The sequence below is a fragment of the Panthera uncia genome, chromosome F1 (genome assembly GCF_023721935.1).
Source record: "Panthera uncia isolate 11264 chromosome F1, Puncia_PCG_1.0, whole genome shotgun sequence".
NCBI lineage: Eukaryota > Metazoa > Chordata > Mammalia > Carnivora > Felidae > Panthera > Panthera uncia.
This window is the reverse complement of record NC_064813.1, coordinates 52,231,714-52,254,872: the sequence shown is the minus strand read 5'-3', so window position 1 is coordinate 52,254,872 and position 23,159 is coordinate 52,231,714. Positions and strand designations below refer to the sequence as shown.

The 23,159-nt window shown below is 38.6% G+C and overlaps 1 protein-coding gene across 1 annotated transcript in view; it reads left to right on the top strand.

The window, feature by feature from the left end:
- Positions 1-23,159, top strand: part of USH2A (usherin) — a 733,950-nt gene that overhangs the window by 295,887 nt on the left and 414,904 nt on the right. Inside the window, exons 22-29 of the mRNA XM_049634559.1 lie at positions 99-225; positions 2,571-2,672; positions 5,077-5,256; positions 6,290-6,420; positions 11,818-12,091; positions 17,293-17,496; positions 17,624-17,704; positions 20,554-20,748. Of these exons, the coding sequence (XP_049490516.1) occupies positions 99-225; positions 2,571-2,672; positions 5,077-5,256; positions 6,290-6,420; positions 11,818-12,091; positions 17,293-17,496; positions 17,624-17,704; positions 20,554-20,748 (1,294 nt within the window). The remainder of the gene's footprint in view (positions 1-98; positions 226-2,570; positions 2,673-5,076; positions 5,257-6,289; positions 6,421-11,817; positions 12,092-17,292; positions 17,497-17,623; positions 17,705-20,553; positions 20,749-23,159) is intronic.

The window sequence follows — 23,159 nt, the reverse complement described above, 5'->3', positions numbered from 1 at the left end:
TTATAAACTGGTTTTTAGCAAATCTACAAATATATGTGTGTGAGTTTGTAAACATATACATTCATTCACTCACTCATTCACTCATTTGTTTCCTTAAGGGCTCTTCAATGGAAGTTACTACAACTAATGATGGTGGTAAACAATATAACGATGGCAAATGGCACGAAATAATTGCTATTAGGCATCAGGCTTTCGGCCAAATCACACTTGATGGGCAGTATACAGGTAAGAGCTATTTATATGAATGGTTCTATTGATATGCTAACGTTGCCATACTTTTCTGTTGCTTATATTTCTACATCTCTTTTTTCACGTTTATTTCCTCTCCATTTTGCCTGAATTGCTGTTGAATTTGCCTTTGGGGTGCTCCCAAAATGATGAAGTCTGGCAACCATTTCCTCCTTTACGCACCGTTTCAGTAAAGCAAAAATAAGAGCAAAGTCATCAGTAGCAATTTTGTCTTTTGCAATGCTTTACAGTCTGCAAGGGCTTTTACTTATGTTCTCTCATTTTATTTTTGACCTGCGAAAGACAAAGTAAAGCAGTCATTACATACATTTTGGAAGTGATGAAACTGAGGCTCAGAAAAGGTAAATAGCTTTTCCCAATTTGCACAGCTGGTAGGCAGCATTCTTTCAACACTTACTTATCCTGTCTTTGCAATTTTAAGTTTAGTATTCTTTCCATCCTACCCTATCTACTATCCGTAGATAATTATAAAACACTTACAGTACCTGTATAATGATGCAGGCTTTTATTAATCTATTCAGGAAATATGGAATTGTAATGAGCACCTACTGTGTCCCAGGGATTGCTCTAGAAACACTGGCTACAAAGAGCAGAATTTACATTTTAGGCGGAAGAGGGGCAGGAAACAGAATAAATATTGAACAAGTATCAGGTAGTGTATATTCTGAGAATAATAAAGCAAGATAAGAGAGAAAGTGTGTGTGTGCACGCATGCATGTATTGGAGAGGGGAATGTTTTGATTTCATAAAAGACTGTTAGAGAAGTCTTCTTTGGTAAGGTGACATTTGAACAGAGACCTAAAAGAGAGTAGGTGGATAAGCCAGGAAAATATCCAGGAAAAGAATGTTTCAAGCCAACAGAATAGTAGGTGCCAGGGCCCTGAGGTAGGAACATATGTATGGCATGTTAAGGACCAACAAAGAGGTCACCATGAGAAAGAGTGGGGTGAAGGGGCTAATAATAGGCTACAATCAGGGAGGCATTAGGGCTTTTTACATAGGGTTTTCTGGACTTTTACTTGGCAAAAGGGAAGCCATTGGAGAATTTCAAGAAAGGAGTGACATGTTATGACTTCTTTCTTTAAAAAGAACACTTTGGCTGCTCTTTTGAAATGAATTTTAAAGGGAACAAGGGTGGAAACATGGAGAGCAGTTAACAAACTTCTGTAATAATTACAAAATAATTCAGGCAATAAAAAAATGGTTTCTTGAACCAAAGAAGTAAAATTGTGTATATAATGAGAAATCTGGGTATATTGTAAATGTTAAATTAAAAGGATTAGATTCAAGAGGTGTGTGGGTGGCTCAGTGGGTCAAGCATTTGACTCTTGATCTCAGCTCGAGTCTTGATCTTGAGGTTGTGAGTTCAAGCCCCACATTGGGCTCTGTGCTGAGTATAAAGCCTACTTAAAAAAAGAAAAAAAAGGATTTGATTCCAGTAGAGCAGGATTGGCAAGCCCCTTGTGGGCCATATCTTGCTCATCATTATTTTATAAAGTTTTATTGGAGCACAACTTTACCCATTTGTTTTGTATTGCCTGTGACCACTTAAAGCTGCCTGGTCTACAAAGCCTAAATTATATACTACCTGGCCTTTTACATAACGAGTTTGCTAGTCCCTAATGTAGAACATGACTGCTAAGTTTGGGGTCTGGGCAACTGGAAGAATGTAGCTGCCATAACTAAGGTTGACAGGATCATGGGGGAAGCTGATATAGAGAGAGATGTTCAGTGTTAACATGGTCAGTCTTAGGTATCTATGAGGCATCCAAGTGGAAATATCAGGTAGACTTCTGGGTACAAGTCTGAGTTCAGGGAAGAGTTCCAGACTAAAGATATACATTGGGAATTGTCAGCTGAGGATGGCATGCACTTACCAAGGGACCACATGGAAGTAAGGCTAATTAGAGTGGTTTGGGCTCTGAGTCTGAAGAAACAAAAAAACACCTCTCCTTCAAAGGAAGAATGGAGTTAGAAATTATAACAGATGTGTGCTGTGAACACAACATAGTTGGGGACCCAGGCCTCCTCTGGTCTTTGGGGCTGGTGGTTCACATAGGTGCCAAGCACTCCAAGTCATCTAGAGGACTTCGTATACCCATGTATGTGGGGAGAGAAAGAGATCTGAGAAGGCAGGAGACCTGGTCCTTCCAGCATCAAGATGTTGGGACAGCGAGGAAGAACCATTGAAGAAAGACAACAAAGAGGAGAACCAAGAAAGAGTGGTATCCAGAAGCTCAGTGAAGGGTTTAATCATTTGTTAAGTGAACAGAACCCAGATTATTCTGGGGAAGTTGAAATTCTCATCTCCTTTTCCATAGGTTCCTCGGCCACACCGAATGGGAGCACTATTATCGGAGGGAACACGGGAGTGTTTGTGGGAGGGCTTCCACAGGGTTATACCATCCTCAGGAAGGATCCTGGTGAGTTTCCTCTTTAGGATTTATATGTTGTCACCAAAATTTACAACAGAATTAAGTATGAGTACATTATTATAAGGTATGAATAATAGTATTATATTTTATCTCATGCTATTCCTGTATCAAGACAAAAATGTCCCTTAGGTTTCCTTTTTTCTAAAGCAACCATGTATTACTTGCATTTAAATTCTTTGTGCCAGCCCCTGATATATAAAAAGAGTTTATTAAAAAGTATATTAAACTTTTGAAATGAATGATACTAATTTCAGTCAAAAACATGTTATTTTAGGGGCACCTGGGTGGCTCAGTCAGTTAAGCATCCAACTCTTGATTTTGGCTTAGGTCATGATCTCATGGTTCATGAGATCAAGCCCCACATTGGGCTCTGAGCTGACAGTGCAGAGCCTGCTTAGGATTCTCTCTCTCCCTCTCTCTGTCTCTCCTCCTCCCCTGCACATGCTTACTCTCTCTCCCTCTCTCAAAATAAATAAACTTAAAAAAATAAATGTTGTTTTAGGATTATGTGTCAATTTTTTTAGATTTTAATCTGAAGCAACACAGAAATAGGAAACTATGGGCTTGATTTATACTCTTAACAGGGTAAATAAACTTCCCTGAGTATTGAGCATGTGATCAGCTCTAAACCAGACCTTAGATATCCACAGATGAACAAAATGTGGTCTTTGCCACAATAGAGGGTACAAATATATAAATGTATAATGTCAAGCAAATGCCATAAGTACTGTAAGACATAAACAAAATAATTCCTGTATTTTTGGAATGAGAGAACAAAAACAGATTCAAAATGAAACCAATAAAAAACTACCATGGACAGAATTAACCTTAGGCAGAAAGAAAAAAAAAAAAAAACAACATCCTTCCAAAAGCATTGCTAAGATTTTAGGGTAGTTTTCCCATGTCTGCACTGAAGGGCATATAGGGTATCGCCTCAGTCTCTCCCAGGAAGTAAAATGTAACTACATAAATATTACACATGAGCTAGAACCTAAATAAATATAAATTGTTCATGGGTGGGGATCTTCAAGGAATAACGGTGAAGAAGATCAAAAGGAATAAAATGTTTTCAGTGAAATTTGGAGAGGGATATATTTAAATACCCAAGACTGAATGTAGTTGCCTCCTCAGATATCTCTAGAATAGAGAGGGTTTTTATTGGACTACTTTAGACAGGTAGAGAGAGAAGTCTCTCGAAAACATTCATACACACACACCCACTAGAGAAAAAGAGAGAGAGGGAGAGAGAGGGAGAGAGAGAGAGAGCGAGAGCGAGCGAGCTCTCAATCTTTGCCCCAGTTCTTTGTCCATCCAGCACGTCTTGGCTATGGTACAAACAGGCACTGGGAAGAGAGCATACCTGGCTCCAAGTACCCTTCCTGTGGAGGTCATATCTCCATTATAAATAAATAAATAATCTGACCTTGTAGAACTTTGATTGCTGGTGAATACCTTCCCTAGAATCAAGTCATAAACTCAAAAGCCGAGATCGAAGCTTTGTGTGGATCAGTATGGACATCACTGGATGCAGTGTGACCTTAGCTGCGATGCTGCCTCCTCTTCTCTAGGTTTTTCTTGCTCTCTAGTTCTAATTCTCTCATTTCACTCCATTTCTTTCCAAACTCCTATTACCAGCTATTTGCTATGTTCATAAACCCTACCTTTGCCTGGTCCGGGGCATTCTAAAATTAAGGTCAATATTATATTAATTCCTAAATATGAAATCAAATTATTGACTTACTTGTGTAATAGACTGGTTCATAATGATGAAAGAACTAAAATACAAACGAGATTAGATTAATAGAAACACTTCCTTCAAATCTTACTTTTAAAACTTGTTGGGGCGCCTGGGTGGCTCAGTCGGTTGAGCATCCGACTTCGGCTCAGGTCCTGATCTCGCGGTTCGTGAGTTCGAGCCCCGCGTTGGGCCCTGGTGCTGACAGCGCGGATCCTGGAGCCTGCTTTAGATTCTGTGTCCCCCTTTCTCACCACGCCACCCCTGCTTGTGCTATGTCTCTCTCTGTCTTTCAAAAATGAATAAACATAAAAAAATTTAAAAAAAAACAAAAACTTGTTACAACACTTTTATTTTTAAGACTAGTGGCAGATGAAATCTTCTTGTTAGTTCAAAAGGCAATATTCTGGCTACTCCCATAAAACCACAATTTCTACATAAACATCTATTTCTTTGGAAACAGTGGATCTGACATGATAACTGTTACCACTCAGCATAGGTAATGGTGTGGTGTTTACATGAATCATTAAGAGGTTTGCAGTAAATAGGTAGTGAGAGCTATTGCCTGTTTCTTTTATGTGAATGACACATAAAATTAATTGCTTTGAAAGAATGTTTCCAAAATACATATTTATTGATATCTCTCGACCCCTACAGACATAATCCGTAAAGGTTTTGTGGGCTGTGTCAAGGATATGTATTTTATGAAGAATTATAATCCCTTTGCTATTTGGGAGCCTCTGATTTGGCAGAGTGCTGAAGAGCAAGTCAACGTGTATAACAGCTGGGAGGGATGTCCCACGTCACTACAGGAGGGAGCCCAGTTCCTAGGAACAGGTAAGGTTCTGAAAGAGACACCAGCAGTTGCTTAGCAGCTAGTTTCTATCCTTTGCACAATTTAATCCCTCCTGTCCGATTACTCTGACCTCTTATGAACCTAGTGTCACAGAAATAACTAGTTACGCCATGATACACATAAACATTTCCTCCAAGTCTGAATATGTAATACAAGTTGTAAGACTCATGGACATATATTCGTGTGTCAGATCTCTGTTAACCCATGGCAATGCTTGGTTTATATTTGGTAGTATCAAAAATATCTTTTGGTATGCCAGATGTTTTACTTAGAATGCAGTTTTACTTGGAAAGATGTTTTGGAAGTGTTATGTTTACCGGGTGAATCCACAAATATCTATTTATCCCATGGTGTAGATGGACCATATTCTCGAGAGCAAAATGTCAGCTATGTAATGGGGTGCGTAGGTTAGTGAGGAGGAGCTGGAGGATGTCACGGTCATCCCTGCCATTGCTCGAGAGGCTGCTGCAGAAGCGAGGAGCAGTGTACCTGGCGTACCTCCCCAGCCCAGTCTCTGCCTGGCCGTCACCCAGGGTAAGGGAGTGGAAGGGAATATAGTGGCCTGGTGGATAGTACTTCAGATAAAAGCCCACCTCTGCCTCCTATGTTTATAACTAAGCTGGTTACTTATTCAGTTGCTTAAACCACCTTCAGGATAGAAAGATGAATAATATCCCCGTCTGTGCACTTTTCTGTTGCTCTTTTCTCAACACTGTCATTATTCTGAATTTCTCTTAGTCAATGCAATTTCTTATCGTGAATTCTGATATAAAACAATAATAGTCTTAACTATATCCATGATTTAGAGAGTAAATTGCTTCCTCTTAAAATGTATATCCCGTTCATTCTGCTACTTCCGTACAAGTACAAGGGGGATTTCTCAACATTGATTTGCATCTTCTTTTGCGAGAGACTTACTCAATGACAGTATTCGTCCTAGTCTTTGTTACACCTTCATAACGCTGGCACTATTGCTTTATACACACTGACACGTACATATTCTTTTCTTTAAAGGGTTTCTGGAACTTCAGTCGCACATGTTTCATGGTGGAATGGATTTTGAGATTTCCTTGAAGTTCAGAACTGACCAATTGAATGGGTTGCTTCTTTTTGTTTACAACAAAGATGGACCTGATTTTCTTGCTGTATGTGTATAAATTTAGTTAAATTTACTTAAAAATATCAGATACAACTTTGAGATAAATAAGGCATGTGTTAATATTTTGCTAAATTGGGGTTTCTCTTGAAATCCATTTTTGTTTTCCTTCCTTAAGTCATTTTTAGGTTTGGAGTCCTGTGAAACATTTTGTGCTCTAAGATCGTGATTTATTTTAAATGACAATTATTACTGTGAAAATTGTAATTTTAGCAAAGCAGAGTAGTTATGAGGAATTACGAAAATCCCACTTAGTTTCCCAACATATGAAAAATATTATGTCCTTTGTTATTTCTTATATAATGCTGTTAAAAACTATATACAATAAATGCTTCGTATTACACACTCACACAAAGTATAAAAGTACAGTAAACATGAACCTACCACCCAATGCAAGAATTAAAATATCATTTTTTACATTTACTTATAGGGTCTCTCCTATCCCATTTTCCTATCCCCCTCTGGAGGTAATATGTAATTAGAATTTTGTGTTTATTATCCCCCTGCATGTAGCTGCAGTTTCAACAAAATGTATGAATGCCTGAAAATTCTTGTTTTTGACATTTATAAGAGTTGCATTATACTCTACCTTGAGGCAATTGTTTTTTGCACTCGACATTATTCCTGAGTCACTCATGTTCTCCATGTAGGTATATATTTTCATGACTGTGTAATTTAGCTCTTCTGTCAATGACATACTGGTTGTTTCCGTGTTTTTGCTATGGCAAATGGGCTGCTATGAACATTTTCATACATTTTTCTAAGTACAGTCAGCAAGTGTGATTACTTTTATTTGCCTTTAATCAGACAGTCAGATATCATTGTCAAAAATAAGTATGTTATGGGGGCACCTGCGTGGCTCAGTCAGTTAAGCGGCCGACTTCAGCTCAGGTCATGATCTCGTGGTTCGTGAGTTCGAGCCCCGCGTCGGGCTCTGTGCTGGCAGCTCAGAGCCTGGAGCCTGCTTCAGATTCTGTGTCTCCCTCTCTCTCTGCCCCTTGCCTGCTCATGCTCTGTCTCTGTCTCTCAAAAATAAATAAACATTAAAAAAAGTTTTAAAAAAATAAGTATGTTATTAAAATGTAAGTTTTTAAAAAGTTATTTTAAAGAACTTACATAGACTCAGGGGAAAATTATGAACACCTTAATCTCATTGCTCATATCTAGGCAAGTAAGTAGTAAAACACATGTGTTGGTGATTTTATGATTCTAGGATGTTTTCAATTCATTGATTTTGTTCATTCCTAGATTATATAATGTCAAATTTGCTGCCCAGGTAAGTGGAAATATATCCCTTCATAGAATTTGTTATAATTTCATCTTATTTAAATTTTTTAAATTTCTTATTTATTTTTATTTTAAAGTTTATTTTTGACAGAGAGAGAGAGAGAGTGCGAGCATGAGCTAGGGAAAGGCAGAGAGAGAGGGAGACACAGAATCCAAAGCAGGCTTCAGGCTCTGAGGTGTCAGCACAGAGCCTGACTTGGGGCTCGAACCCAGGAACCTTGAGATCATGACGTGGACCAAAGTTGGATGCTTAACCGACTGAGCCACCTAGGCACCCCTGAAATGTAATCTTTCTTAACACAGGAATTTTGTGTCTTCTTTATAGTTCTATCTTCAGTGCCTCTTTTTTTTTTCGTTTTTATTTTTTAATTTTTTTTAATGTTTATTTTTGAGAAAGAGACAGAGCATAAGTTGAGAAAGGGCAGAAAGAGAGGGAGACACAGAATCTGAAGCAGGCTCTAGGCTCTGAGCTGTCAGCACAGAGCCCGATGAGGGGCTCAAATTCACGAACTGTGAGATCACGAGCTGAGCCGAAGTCAGATGCTTAACCGACTGAGCCACGCAGGTGCCCCTTCAGCCTAACTCTTGCAATTATTAAGTATTTGATAAATATTATTGGATGAATGAGTGACTGAACATGTGAATGAATTCATGTTATGGTGACTCTGAGCATTCCTTAAACATCTATCTGTGCATAAATCTTGGAGAGAATGCAGAGGTATTTATCATTTGGCCTTTCCTCTCAAGGAGCACTCGCCTCTCTTGGAGGCTCACACATCCTGGTATACCTACATCCAGCCCTCCATCTTCCTCCGTTCACTGACTTTGGAAATATAATGAATCCCCACCTTATTGAATAATGTTAATTTTAAGCTTTAATGAAATAAATCTTAATCAAAACATTTAGGCCAATATGTATTGAGTGTCTGCTCTGTGTTAGGCTTTCTTTTAGCACTTCCAATACAGCTATAAAGGAAGCAGACATTCACAGAACTCACATTCTTCTCCTCTGTATCTGAGAACCTACGCTTCTCACAGTTTATTCCTCAATAAGATTTTTTCCTGTTATCCTAAGTAGCTTCAACATACGTGGCTATCCGGGGAACTTGATTAACTCAGAAAGTTTTTACTGCTAAACTCTTAAATCTCAAAATATAACATTTCTACTCTTTGAGCTCTCGTTCTCTCTTATTGAGTTCACAAAGACATTGAGACCATTGGCTATTAGACCACTTTCTGTTTAACTTACGTGCTCTGTTCCTTAGACACCATAATGCAGCTTTTCAACCATTTTTTTCTGACAACACCCTCAACTTGTGTCTTCAATTCCACAACTCTGAGTGAATCAGTTTAGCCCCTAGCTCTTCAGTTTCAATAGCCAGTTTACTGAACACCACAGGAGAACTAATACAGGTATGAAGACTGGTGACACACTGAGTCTTGAGGGTCCTAATTCTTTCATTTGACACTATTTATTGTTTATAGGATTTGCTCATAGATTAAATGTAGAACATGAAAGAAAAAGAATGTCAGGACTGGAAAACACCACAACCTGAATGTCTTCAGATAGTCTCATTCTTATAATGGAAAGAAACATAATCTCCTCATCTTCCAATTTTTCAACCTACAACTTTTGTTTTTATGAGCCAAGTCTGGGTTTCACTCTCTCCTGACTCAGGAGGACAAATATATAATTACTATGATTCCAACCAAAGTTAATATTTCTACCTTTACTCTATATTCTATCCCTTCTCCTGCAAGAGCTTGTGCTACAGATTTTCTCTTTTGTTAAGTTCCAGTGTTCCTTCCACATCGGCTCTTCTCCCTCTATATATAAAATGGTTGAGCCTCATTTATCTTAAATATTTTTCCTTTTGACTTGGAAAACTCCTCTGTTGTATTTCCCTTCCCTTCAGAGCCTCTTGCATTGGAAGTAACTACTCTGGTTATTTCCACTTATTTTTATATCACACCTTAGTCCTCAAATACTGTAAATATGGTTCCTAGCCCTACCACATTGCACTGCAGAATTTTCAACTTGCCAGTGACCCCTGCATTTTCTAGTCTATGAGATAATTTTTCAGTCTTTATTTACTTGATCTTCCACTGTCATCTTTTTTTTTCTTAAAATATTCTTCCCTACCGACTTTCCAAAATACTAGTTACTCTTGATTTTCATTAAATCCTTAGCTTCTCCAAGAAGATTGTTGTTGACTTATAGAATTACATCTACCCTGCCTTCCCCTTAAAATGTTGGTCTTGCTGAGGACTCTTGCTTTGATACTAACTGGATGATCTCACTTATCCTTTCATAAACCTTGTCTATTTTACTGGCCTATCTTTATGTTCAACTGCCTCAAAAAAAGTTTCTTCTGAATGTTTTATAGACATTTCAAACTCAGTGTGTTTAAAATTGACCTCATTCCTCACTGACAATGATAATACCAAGTCTTTCTTTCTAGTGCTTTCCATATTGGGATGGTGGTAAAACACACCCAAACGAGAAAGAGCATGGATATCTTTGACTTACTCTTCATTCATTTAACACATTCGGCTGTTTGCCATGTCCTGCTGAGACTTAAAAAGCTGAGTTGCTTTTAAAAATACCTCTTTGACTGAGTTGTCACTGTCTTCACCATTGTTATCTTTATTTCAATGGTTCTTGTCATTTTTCTCACCACTGTAGTGATTCTCTAATAGGTTTCTCCAATTCCAGTCTAGCTTTCATTTCCAGTATGAACTTCCTATGACCTAAAGGGTAGACTTTTAGCACAAGATAATAGTGGAAAGAATATAGCCTTTTGGAGGCAGGCACACAAGAGAAAGATGAATATTTTTCCATATGACTCAAAATCCTCCAAAACCTTGTTTCTACATATCTGGCAAGACTCTTTCTAACCCATGCCCCCCCCCCCCAATCTGTGTATCTTTTGTCTTACCTAATTTAGTCTTTTTTTCTAAACCTAATGAGCTCATACATGTCCTCATGCCATTGGACATGTTAATCTCCCTGTGTTGAAGGATTCTCCATGAATCTTACATACTTCCAAAAATATTAATTTAAACCTTTTCCAGTTCCCAAGGAACAAAATGTATATCCTTTCTTTGCTGTCATTGTACCCTATTCTTCTCTTGGTTATAGTATTACCCCAGATGTTTGCTATTGGACAATGTGATTCTTGGGAACAGGTTCATAGAACATGGTGGGGAACTCAATATTTATTGAATGAATGGATAAATGACTGCTTATCCAATGTACTTCACAAAGATGAATTTACATAGAAAAAGTAATTTTTATCTGGAATTACTGAATTTCATTTGACATGATTGATCTCAAATTTTTAAGTATCCTATTTTTGCTGATGGGAGTTCTAACAAAATAAAAACATAGTAGATAAAATAATTGTCATGTAACATTTTGAAGGAAAACATATGGAGGCATTTCCTTTGCCATGAAAATTTGGGTAAAATGTATTCATATTAGAAAATGGCACCTAATCTAAAAGAATACACATAGAAGCAATTATGTTAGTTAGAGATTTAGAATAATAAAAATGAAATATTGAATAAAAATCCATCTTACAAATTTGAAATTGAGTTCACCAACCAGTTAAAATAAGCTTAATCAGGCTTGACATTTCATTTTCTTATTGTCTTGTCATATTTTTCCCCCAAATTAAGTTGATATATGAAGTAGTATTTTCTCATTTTCTAAAAACTCAAGTAAAAATAGTGACATAGTTCAAACTATTCTCTTCAGTCATTCAGTTACTTATGCTAGGGTTGAATCTTTTACCTATGTTGCACCAAACAATAATAATAATAAAAGTTTTTGCCTACATAGTATCATATCACATTGTGTGATCATTAATGGGTATGAATTTGACTTAATACAACAATCTTCACGTCAATTATAAGCTTGCAGAGTACTCCATTATATGTTACTCCAGTCCTGCTTAGAATAAAGTGGAACATTTTTATAGAGTGCTTTCAGGGAAATTTGTTGCTTTTCTACAAGAAATTGACCTTCTGCTCTCTCCCAAACTGCCATTCTGCAGTCTTTTTATATGCCTATTTTCTTTTTTAATGTGAAATACAGATGGAACTGAAGAGTGGAATATTGAGCTTCCGGTTAAATACCAGTCTTACCTTTACACAAGTGGATCTATGGCTGGGACTGTCCTATTGTGACGGGAGGTGGAATAAAGTGATTATTAAAAAGAAAGGTTCCATCTTAACAGCAAGCATGAATGAACTGAGGGAGCGTGCATCACAGTCCAGAGCCCAGCCACTGATGGTGAATTCCCTGGTCTATGTGGGAGGAACCCCACAGGAGCTGCACGACTCTTTTAAATACCTGAGTCTGGAACAAGGTAAAGTCCATCTGAAAGAATTCCCAAATAAATACAGCCCTGGTATAAATACAGCAGGTTTTGGTGGGTTCATGTTTTAAGATACAACAACAGAATCAGGCCGAAAGCAATACCTACCCATCCCTTTTTTGAAGAATTTTAAGCTTAAAAAAAACCACAGTGGTACCCGCATGGCTCAGTTGGCTAAATGTTTGACTTTTGATTTTGGCTCAGGTCGTGACCTCACAGTTGGTGGGATAGAGCCCTGCATCAGGCTCTGCGCTGACAGCACGGAGCCTGCTTGGGATTCTCTCTTTCCCTCTCTCTCTGCCTCTCTCCCACTCACATACGTGCTCTCTCTCAAAATAAATTAAACCTAAAAAAATTTTAAAATCACAGAACATTTTTTTCAGATAGTTTTGTATGTTGCCCTTAAGAGTGTGCCCTCATACCTGTTTATAATCAATATATTTATTCTAACTTGTCTTTAACATATACAATTATAATTTATATATATATATTTCCTCATGTGTTTTCAAAGAAAACATATGAGGCTCTGGTTCTTTCAAATACTGACCATTATCTGTGTTCATAGATTAAAAAAATAAACTAGGTTGGTGGGCACAGCTAAGAAAAATGGCATTAAATTTTACTGGGTTTTTTTTCTGACATAACTGCTAATTGTCTCTGTGCATTTCCATGGAGCTCCCCCATAGCAAAGCACATGAAAGGGTGGGTTTAGTTGAATTTTAAACATGCTGGTGAAAAATATATATTTCATTTATTATTAATTACCTGAATGAAAGAAAAAGTGCATGAGTGCATGACTTATAACTAGAGCAAGCATTTAACTCATAAAAGGAATTTGAACATAATCAGAGAAATTTTTAATACAAAAAAGGCTACCAGTAGCTGAGTGCAGTCTGTGTGCTAGGCATGGTTCTGAAAGCTTTACATGAAACTAAGCGGCCCATCTCTTCCTAACAAGCCCATGACTTAGGTATTATTATTTATACGCCCGTTTTACAGATGAGGAAACTAAAGAACAAAGTAACTTGCCCAAGGTCACATGGTTAGTAAGCAGATAGCAAGCCTTTCTGTCTCAGGCCAGCCTGGTGTCAAAATCCACTCTCCTTATTATAATCAAGGATTCCCTTTTATGGTCATTGGCCAGTATTCCTTTGCTATAAATTAGGGAAAGCACAGAAACTTCTAGTTTGTGACTAAGCATGCTCCCATGTAGAAAATGTTCTCTACATATTTCAAAATCTATGTACTGTGAATGGTTAAAGTTTCCATGAAGCAGTCTTTGCCTATTTGGTAAGTACATAAAGATTTAAATGCCTTTGAATAGAAAATATATGGCAAGCTCTAAGGAGACTTTTAGAAGGGTACTAGTAAGGAGTTAATGAATATCTGGGGTGTAAGACAGTAATGACATTTTCCAGGCACTTAAGATGTAACAGCAGCTAAAAATATTACATTCATATAAGGGCTTCTCCTGGTTTTCAGGTTTCTGAGGTTAGAAAGAGCTTGAAAACCCTTTAGATGAGCCAGATTACTTGATCCTACTTACATCTAGGAAACAAATCCCCTGCATCTGTGGCCTTATACTTTCAAAGTACACAAAAACCCATTACTATGATGGGCATAGAGACATGGTGTTAGCCAAATTTTAACTGGAATTGTGAGACAATCATGATAGAAGCTTAACACATCAACATAAAAACCCAAAGGGGATAATTTAATCTGCACTATGACTAAGTCTATGATACTGAGAGATATTTTATTTATGGGTAATACTAAATTTTTATCATTGCAGTATCATACATATCAGTGGTTCTCAAGCCACTGATAAAATATTGAAGTATAGTAGCTGGAACATAGTAAGAACTCAATAAAATCAGCTGTTATTATTATTACTATTCAAGATACATCGGAATCTCCTGGAAAGGTTATTAAAAATGCAGATTTTATGACCCTATTCCCAAAGATTCTGTCTCAGATGCTTTGAGTGATACTGATCTATATAAGTAACTGCATGTTTTATATAGCGATCAGGAGAATATTCACCATATGGGGGTGCTGCCTGTATGTAGTAAATTGCAATTAAAATTAATCATGTTCACTTACTGTATTTTTTTTAATCCACTCTCAAATGGTCTTAAAAGTGTTCTGTGCTTCTCAATTAGCACCTTTTTGCAGAGGCTCTATTTTGTGGTCATATTAGCGCTATTTTTTTTCTTGTCCATTAATGTTGTAATCTTCCTTTGAATCAAATGCAAATTAACTTTCCTCTGTGGTACGGAAATGCTGGGCAGCCTAATTTGCTGAAGATGTATCACCTCAGAGCACGGGCATTTATCTTAGAACTACCACTTGGGACTATCACTTACCTCCAGGTTGGGGGCGACAGGGCCATGGCCCGTGATATCACAGGTTATGCTCTACCCAAAGACCTGTGTGGAGAAGGGAGGAGTAGGGGCTGAATGCACACAGAGGAGCTATTACTCTGCTCTGCCATTTTCACTGAGTTCCATAGTTCTGACTATACACAGTGGTCGCCACTTTAGTATTCACGTTAGCATGACAGAGAGCAAATCCAACTCTGCCAGGGCCTTCCTACCAGCCCAAGTGCCTCTGTGTTGGGTGGTGATTTGTCAGTGCAGAATTCTGGGCCACCTTTTAGTTATTTGGAGGCCTGGGGGTGGGGAGTCATTTCTGACTCTCAAAAGCAAGCGAGGGACGCATCTCCTTTCCTCCCACTGCTAGGCCCTTTCCCCTCTTTCTATCCTAACATCCCAATTATATTTTGAAGGTAGTTGAAGAATATTTCTGGTGGAAATCGTTCTGATGGTGCAGAGTTGAAAGAACCGTGACTTGATTTGGCAAAACTGTCCGTCTGTTCTTACATAGCATGGTGAGGACCACACACTAGAACTCAGGTTCCTTCACCTCCAAGGCCTGAGGCCAGCATACCACTTCCTAAGGAGGATTAATACTTAGAAACATCATCCAATACTCTCTGGACCTTTTTCCTTATCTCCAGAATGAAGGAAGACTACCTCGATGGCCTTTCCCAAATTTTAAAATTCCATTCCACGAATTAATTTTTTTTAATAAAAAAATGTTTTAATGTTTATTTTTGAGAGAGAGAGAGAGAGAGAGAGAGAGCGCACTAGTGGGAGAGGGGCAGAGAGAGAAGGAAACACAGAATTGGAAGCAGACTCCAGGCTCTGAGCTGTCAGCACAGAACCTGATGTGAGGCCCGAGCTCAGGGGCCAAGAGATCATGACCTTAGCCGAAGTCAGACCATTAAACAACTGAGTCACCCAGGTGCCCCACCATGAATGATTTTTTAAGACATTTCTTTTTTTATTCTTAATTCGTTAAATTGTAAAATATACATAAATGTTACCATCTTAGCCATTTAGCGCACAGTTCAGCAGCATTGAGTATATTTACGTTGTTGTGCAACCGCCATCATCCGTCTCCAGCGCATTGTCCATCTTGTAAAACTGAAACTCTGTGCCCTTTAAACAATAATGGGACTTTTCTGATAACAGCACTTCGATGTGTACCAGAGCTGCCTTTCCACTGTTTGCATTTTGTTGTTAGGGAAACCGGCGTAGAGAGAAGTTAGGTAACTGAGCTATAAGCCATCAGAAAATCACTGCTGGTAGAGAATTCAGAATTCTTCACTTCTGAAGTTTCAAGCAGATGCTTTTATATTGAACTTCATTGCTTTCATTTCCATTCACCCAACTTATGGAGTGTCTACTGTGTGTTCAAGATAGACTAGCAGTATTGATCAGTGGGACCGAAAGGAACGTGAATAATAGCAAAGGCATTTAAAAGGAAATAGGCTGCAACTTAATGTGTTAGAAGACATAATAAGACATCATATAAATGCTGAAGAGAACAATATGGTCATTGTTACTATTAGCTTATTTTACTGTTAGGCGTTGCATTATGTTTTATTTTCTCTTCCTGCTGATGTGCTTTAATCTTGAAAAGAGCTAAGCATGTGTTTGGGGCCCTTCAAACTTGACAGTGTTTTGTTCAGTAAGAGTCAGCGTGTGCTATCTCCAACCCAGTCTGTTCATCCCTTCTTTTACAATTTTGTGCAGTTTTCTGTGCAGAATGCTGGCAAACTTATTGAGCTGATCTCTGTTTACACAAAATAGCATGTAATGCAAAGCCATTGCTACTCCCTGGCTGACTGGATGCCCTGTGGTTCTCTAACACAAAAAACCAGTGCATACTCCTAATCTATTCCTTCCACATTTCCTGTTAAACTTCACAGAACTACACTGCACTGTGGTCGTTCTAAAGTCAACTGGGTAGTGGGGTACCTGGGTGGCTCATTTGGTTAAGCGTCTGACTTTGGCTCAGGTCATGATCTCACGGTTCATGAATTCGAGCCTCAGATCGGGCTGTCTGCTATCAACACAGAGAGCCAACTGGGTAGAACACATATTCCGAGAAACCTCCGGATGTTGCCGTTGCCAGAGCTGAATTTGCTCTCTGTGGTGCTAACGTGAATATAAAAGCAGTGACCATTGTGTGTAGTCAAAATTGTGGAACGCTGTGACGATAGTAGAGCATAGTAATAGCTCCTCTGTATGCTGTAACTGGGATTTAGTTTTCTAACTCTGGAAAGATTCTAACAGAATTCATATCAGTATCTTAGCATTTCAGAACATACTGAAACGATATTCTCCCTCTTGCTATCTTGCCTAACAATCCTCAAAGGGTATTTTCCCCCAGGGAGCTTGTTAAAATAATTGTGCTCCTTCAAATACTACTTTTGTTGCTTAAACAGTGCCTTATATATGTAACTGAATTTTCCAGAATTGGACATGTGGCTAGCCCTGTACCATAAGGTCTAATTGCCGAAATTTTATTTCAAAAGAATAAAGAGAATGAGAAAATGTGGGCCTAAAGAAGTATAAGAAATACTTTCAATTGAATATATTCAGTTATAATTAGCAGCTTTATATTTTTTCAAGATAAATATAAATACTTTCTCGTGACAACTTAGCCTGGTAAAAAGCAGAAGGAGGCATAAAGGATTTCCCAAATGAGACTCAAAAGTTTAAAGAATTGTATCTACAGCAACCCCCACACCTCATCAAAACGTAATCCTGCAGAGGACAGAAATGATTGGTAATTAATGACTCAAGCCTTTTATGTGATATTAATCCCTTACTATTTGCTAGGTTTCGGTGGTTGCATGAAGGATGTTAAATTTGCACGGGGTGCTGTCGTTAACTTGGCATCTGTGTCCAGCGGTGCTGTCAGAGTCAATCTGGATGGATGCCTATCAACTGACAGCGTTGGTAACTGCAGGGGAAATGACTCCATCCTGGTTTACCGGGGAAAAGAGCAGAGTGTTTACGATAGTGGTCTCCAGCCTTTTACAGGTAATGTGGACGTGCTCTAAATTAAATGTTACATGTCTCCCACTTGTCGCCTCTTCCCTCCCTGCCAGCCCACTACTAGTCCAGATGAGTAATATTTTCATGTGTCTACTTCTTATTTCCATTTAAGAATACCTGTATCGAGTGATAGCCTCTCACGAAGGAGGTTCTGTGTACAGTGATTGGAGTCGGGGACGTACAACAGGAGCAGGTAAATTTTATGTTAAAATGTGTATGTGCACACACGTGCACATCTCTGTGCATACATGTTTGTGCATGTAAGAAAAAGAAGAGGGGCGCCTGGGTGGCTCAGTCGGTTGAGCGTCCGACTTCGGCTCAGGTCACGATCTCATGGTCCGTGAGTTCGAGCCCCGCGTCGGGCTCTGTGCTGACCTCAGAGCCTGGAGCCTGTTTCAGATTCTGTGTCTCCCTCTCTCTCTGACCCTCCCCCATTCATGCTCTGTCTCTCTGTGTCTCAAAAATAAATAAACATTAAAAAAAATTTAAAAAAAGAAAAAGAAGAGACTATTATCCTGAAGCAAGTAGTATGTTTGTAATCTTATGAAAGAACATGCCTTGGTTTACAAATGTCAATGGCTAAGATGCTTAGGAGGTCAGTGCTTTTGATTTTTCAGTCATTTAGTAAGTGTTTGCTCAGGCTTGATTCTTTCCTCTTCCGATGCAGAAGGGAGGAGGTTCAAGTTGTCTTAAGGATCTAATAGGCCTGTATCTGTAGTGACATATCTATGGACAGGAAACTTACAGACTGCATAGAACCCAAGGAGCTAACGTCAGGATTAATTGCCATGGGTAGGAGTGGCACCCCCTCACCTCTCTCCTGCAGAGGGTACATTTGCAACCCGAACCCAGTTGGAAGCAGATATGTCTTTTATCACATCATGACAGATGTTTGCCATGTTGGTGACTATTAGGATCTTAGAATGACTCTCCCAGGATAGAAACTGCTGTTGGGTCCAAATTGTTTGAGTTAGAGGGGGGAAAAACCCCAGAAGATAGAATATATTAGATCAAATCTCAGACAACCGACTTATAAGTGCTTTGTACTTCTCACAGTGACCACAACGTCTTTTCACATGATACCATCACAGGAAGGCATTCATTGCAAAAAGTTTTGCGAGGCAGTGGGCTTTTACCATTGTGAGTCAAATATTGGTCAGAGAGTCAAATAAATGTCTGTAAGACTGCCATTTATGTCTCTTGAAGGAAGTTTATCCTTAACAACTCCCCGTTTGTCTAAAGGTGTGTTTTTCACCAAGACGTTCTCTCATACTTATTATTAACCATGGGCTACTAACCCAGACACCTTTTGAGAAATCTTCTTAGTCTAGGATAACTAAATACTGAGATGGGCTACTAAGAATAATTTTCAAAGCTCTTTGCCTACAGATTTTCCAGAAGAGGACAACCTGACACTTTTCCAAGGTGATTTAAATTATCATCTATTTATAGGCAAGACAATGAGCCGAATAGTCTCTTAAAATCCTTTTCAACTTCAGAGCTTGGAGAAAGCTCTGATATAAAATATTCATTTGTTACTGGCCTGTCCTCTGCCCCTAGTTCACCTCTTCTGCTTTGTTAACAAATACACTCTAAAGCCGGCTTTCAGTCTAAGTCAGCAACGTAAATAGGTATCTAGAAAGTGCCTTGCTTACATGGCATAATAGTGCCCATTTTGAGTACCACAGAGAGAGCATGCAAATAGAGCTCTGAATTTATAGCAATGATCTGACCACAAAGTCTTATGCTATAAATTCATATTTATAATCTGACCACAACACTGAGCAGCTACATGCTCCCAAGGGTTGGAGAATAATTGCACTATTTAATTATTTTTGAGTCAGTTTTGCTCTGTCCCTTATGAGAAGGCCATCTGTTAGACGGCACCGTACTTTGCCCTGTACCACATTTCAGAACTAATAAAATCAACATCACTCCCGTTGTCCCTTTGCTTGCATGTTGATTGTGTGGCCTGTGTGTTTTCTATAGGTGCCCGTGGTGTTTTAACTGCACAGACAGTGGTTCTCCACCTCTGTGCTTCTCTCCCTTGAAGCTGTTTCCCTTGAAGCTGTCCTGTTTTATTGGTCTGAACAGGAAAGTCAGAGAGGGAGGATATTTGATGTGGGAAAACCAGAATGATCCTCCATCGACAGGGCTCAGGAGTCCACGGGCAGCTAGAGCGGGCCTCTCATCCATCATCCTGCCATGGAGTTCCTTGGGTTTTTTCTCAGTGTTCCCAGAGCAGTTTTTTCATCAGTGATGAAGTTGTTACTGATCAGAACTGGAAAAATAGCTAATAAATAGTTAAAGGTTATGGATTTCTAAAATTAGGGGACCCAGCTTGTGAGTGCGGTGTTGCAGTTCCTTTAAACATCCCCATTTTGTGTTCCTTTTTTTTTTTTTTTGAGATACATGGAAGAAAACACTTTGAACATTCTGAAAATGATTTTGTATAATCTCAAGGGTGCCAGCTCCTCTACCCCCTAAAATGCAATTAGGAATGTATCCTGTATATCATATCTGATAGAATTTTGCTTTTTCAAAATTAATTTGAAAAACAATTGAATGTGGAAAATTAGATCAGACATCCAAGTACAATACAATCACATTTGTGATATTTTTTGGCTAATACATTGAAGATATAAAAGTGTCAAACCACGATGTATAATAACAGTCTAATTATCTTGCTTCAAAGGGGTACATCATTATATTGTTTGAACTTGTTCTCTGCCTACCATCCACCTCCTTCTTTATGAGTGATGTTTAAAACATGTCTGGTACATTAAATGTTTTTGGAAAACCTGGACTACCCTCGAAAGAACGTTATGTCGATGGAGTTTTGATGGTTTTGAAATATCGCTTAAACTGAATGGCTCAAGATGTGCAGTCATATTAAATCAATGCTGAAAAGTTACAACTCTAATAAATTGTATTTATGCTAATGGTTGAGTCTGATTTACTGCAGCCATTAAAAGTGAAGAATAGGGGCGATAGTCTTCTCAGAATGGCCATTTCTCTGTTTTCTCTTTTATTCTTTCACAGCTCCACAAAGTGTGCCAACTCCCTCAAGAGTCCGCAGCATAAACGGATATAGCACTGAGGTGACCTGGGATGAACCTTTTGTGGTTAGAGGTGTAATTGAGAAGTACATTCTGCGGGCCTACAGTGAGGATGACCCCCGTTCACCCCGCATGCCCTCTGCCAGTTCCGAGTTTGTTAATACCAGCACCCTCACAGGTAAGGGTGATTCCGTAGGGAGTAGATTTTATTAATTTTCTTTTTGTTTTGATTTTTAATAACATCATTCAAGAATTTTTCCCCCAAAACATGAGTTATTCGTATATTTTTCCTGGTTAAAAACAGCCAGAACCATCTAATGAAATGGAAGCTTATATCTACCTAGGATGAGGAGGATAATCCGACAATGTTCTGGGCTCTTATGGATAGCTTCATCACAAGGTTGATACCCTGTCCTCCCTAAAAGATAAGGTCACAGGGGGCTCTAGTCCTTAAACACTCCATAGACATCATTTAGATGTCTTATGTATACATGTGGAACCAGCTTACCTATCTCACCATGCAAAAATTTACTCTTTGGGACTAGCCAAAGTTCACAGCACCATTATTTATTGGAAAATTGTTGATTAAACCTAATTATGTCAAGGTAGAAGAGGATGAGAGCACCAGCAGTTTGACTGGCAAACCAGTGAATCAATTACTCACAGGGCGCTATGCCACGCAGAACGATTGGAGGGGGAAGTGCTCGTACACATCACACGCGTGCCCCGTACTCAAATGCGTGCACATGTAGTAAGACAGCAGTTTTTAGCTTCGTGAAATGTTAAAGCACATTTAAATGGAACGTCAAATTTCAGCCTTTGGCCAAAAAAAGTAAAATGCATCAACAAATTTGATAGAAAAAAATGTCTCCTCTGTCAAAGAATTTTCAAACTTGAAAAACGATATGGATTTCAGAGTCACTTAAATTATCTTTCAATATCTGTTGGTAACCCTCTTCTAGCCTTTTACTTCCTTCTTTAGATTTTTTTAGAAACTACAACCCAAATATGTGAGCAATTATGCACAACTTCACATCTTCTAGTTCCTTTTTTCCTACTTTACCTACCTGGTAAAATCCAACCCGATTAAGCCCGTAGATTGCCTTTGCCCAGGTTGCACATTGAGGCTAAGTGGGCTGGGGTGGGGGTGGGGGTGGGAGCAAAAAACAAACAACAACAACAAAAATGAGCAGTTTGTCACTACAAATTCTTGGTCCTCATTTTCAAATGGGCACTCAGTAATGATGCCAATCCTACTATATTTCTATAATAAGCTCCTTCTTCTATTCTCATTAAATATTTTAGATTTTTCCAAACAATCTAAATGCTAACCTCCCTTCCTCTTCCCACTCAGCTGAGGGGCTTATGTATTAGATTATCATAGACACCAGAGAAGAAACAGAATCTATCATATAGGATTTCTGTCACTATCTTACTAGCAAACATATATATTAATTGCATTTTTCTGAGCAATAGTGTTGTTATTAGGGGTTAAATGCATTAATGTTTGCCAAAACACTTAAAATTGTTTTTGGCGTAATCTAGGCATTTGCTGTTTGTATTACCTTTATTTTTTACTTTTCTCTCTCTTTTTTCTTTTCTGTTTTTACCAAGCTTTCCTTATCCCCTCAAAGATAAAATCTTCAGAAGTCCTCTGGACCCCAATTCTTACTGCCTTTTCAGAGATGTGACTGGTAGCTTCTCTTCCTCTCAGTCATATTTATAACCTCTCTCTTCACTATAGTGATTCACAAAGTGTGGCCCCCAGGACTAACATCGGCAGCATCACCTGGGACTTTGTTATGAATGCAACTTCTCCAGGTTTCCCATACGTGCTCACTCAGCAACTCTGGAGGCAGAGCTCAGCAATCCTTGGTTTTCATAAGCCCCCCTTACCTGACTCTGATGTGCCAAAGTTGGAGAACCAGTGCCCAGATGGATTTTTCCCAGAATCACTCAAAATCTATCATCTCCTGTTGTTAAACATAAGCAAGCAGCCTTAAACCCATTATTAAAAGCCTTCCTTTTATTTAAATTCCTTTCCAGCTATGGCCCCCTCTCTCTTCTTCTCAAACTTGCTTTTAGCAAGAAGTATTTATGGATGTTGTACCCATTTGTTTCTTCACTTTATGTGGCTTCTGCTCACTTGCCTTGCAAAAGACACCAACAACTTCCATATTTACCTAGCTAAAGGACCCTTTACAATCCTGGTCTCAACTGCTCAACATCATTTTACACAGTAGATTTCTCATCATTTATTGAAATATTTCTTTGCTTCAATGACTCTTCCATTTTCCAACCGGATTCTCAGCCCCCCTTTTTTTGGTGTCCTTACTCCTTCTGAAGCTTGTCTCTACATTTTGGAGAACCTCAGGATTTAGACCTGGAATCTTTCATTCTCTTTCTTTTTTTCTACATTCTTCCTCCAGGAAACTCATCAATTCCCACAGTACCAAATACCATATAGATGCTACTGACTCACAGTCCATTTCCCACCTAGATATCCAAATGTGTGTGCTCACCAGGCACTTAGAAAGATGGACGTTTCTAACAGATGTCTCATAATCTCTAAATTGACCATATCCAAAC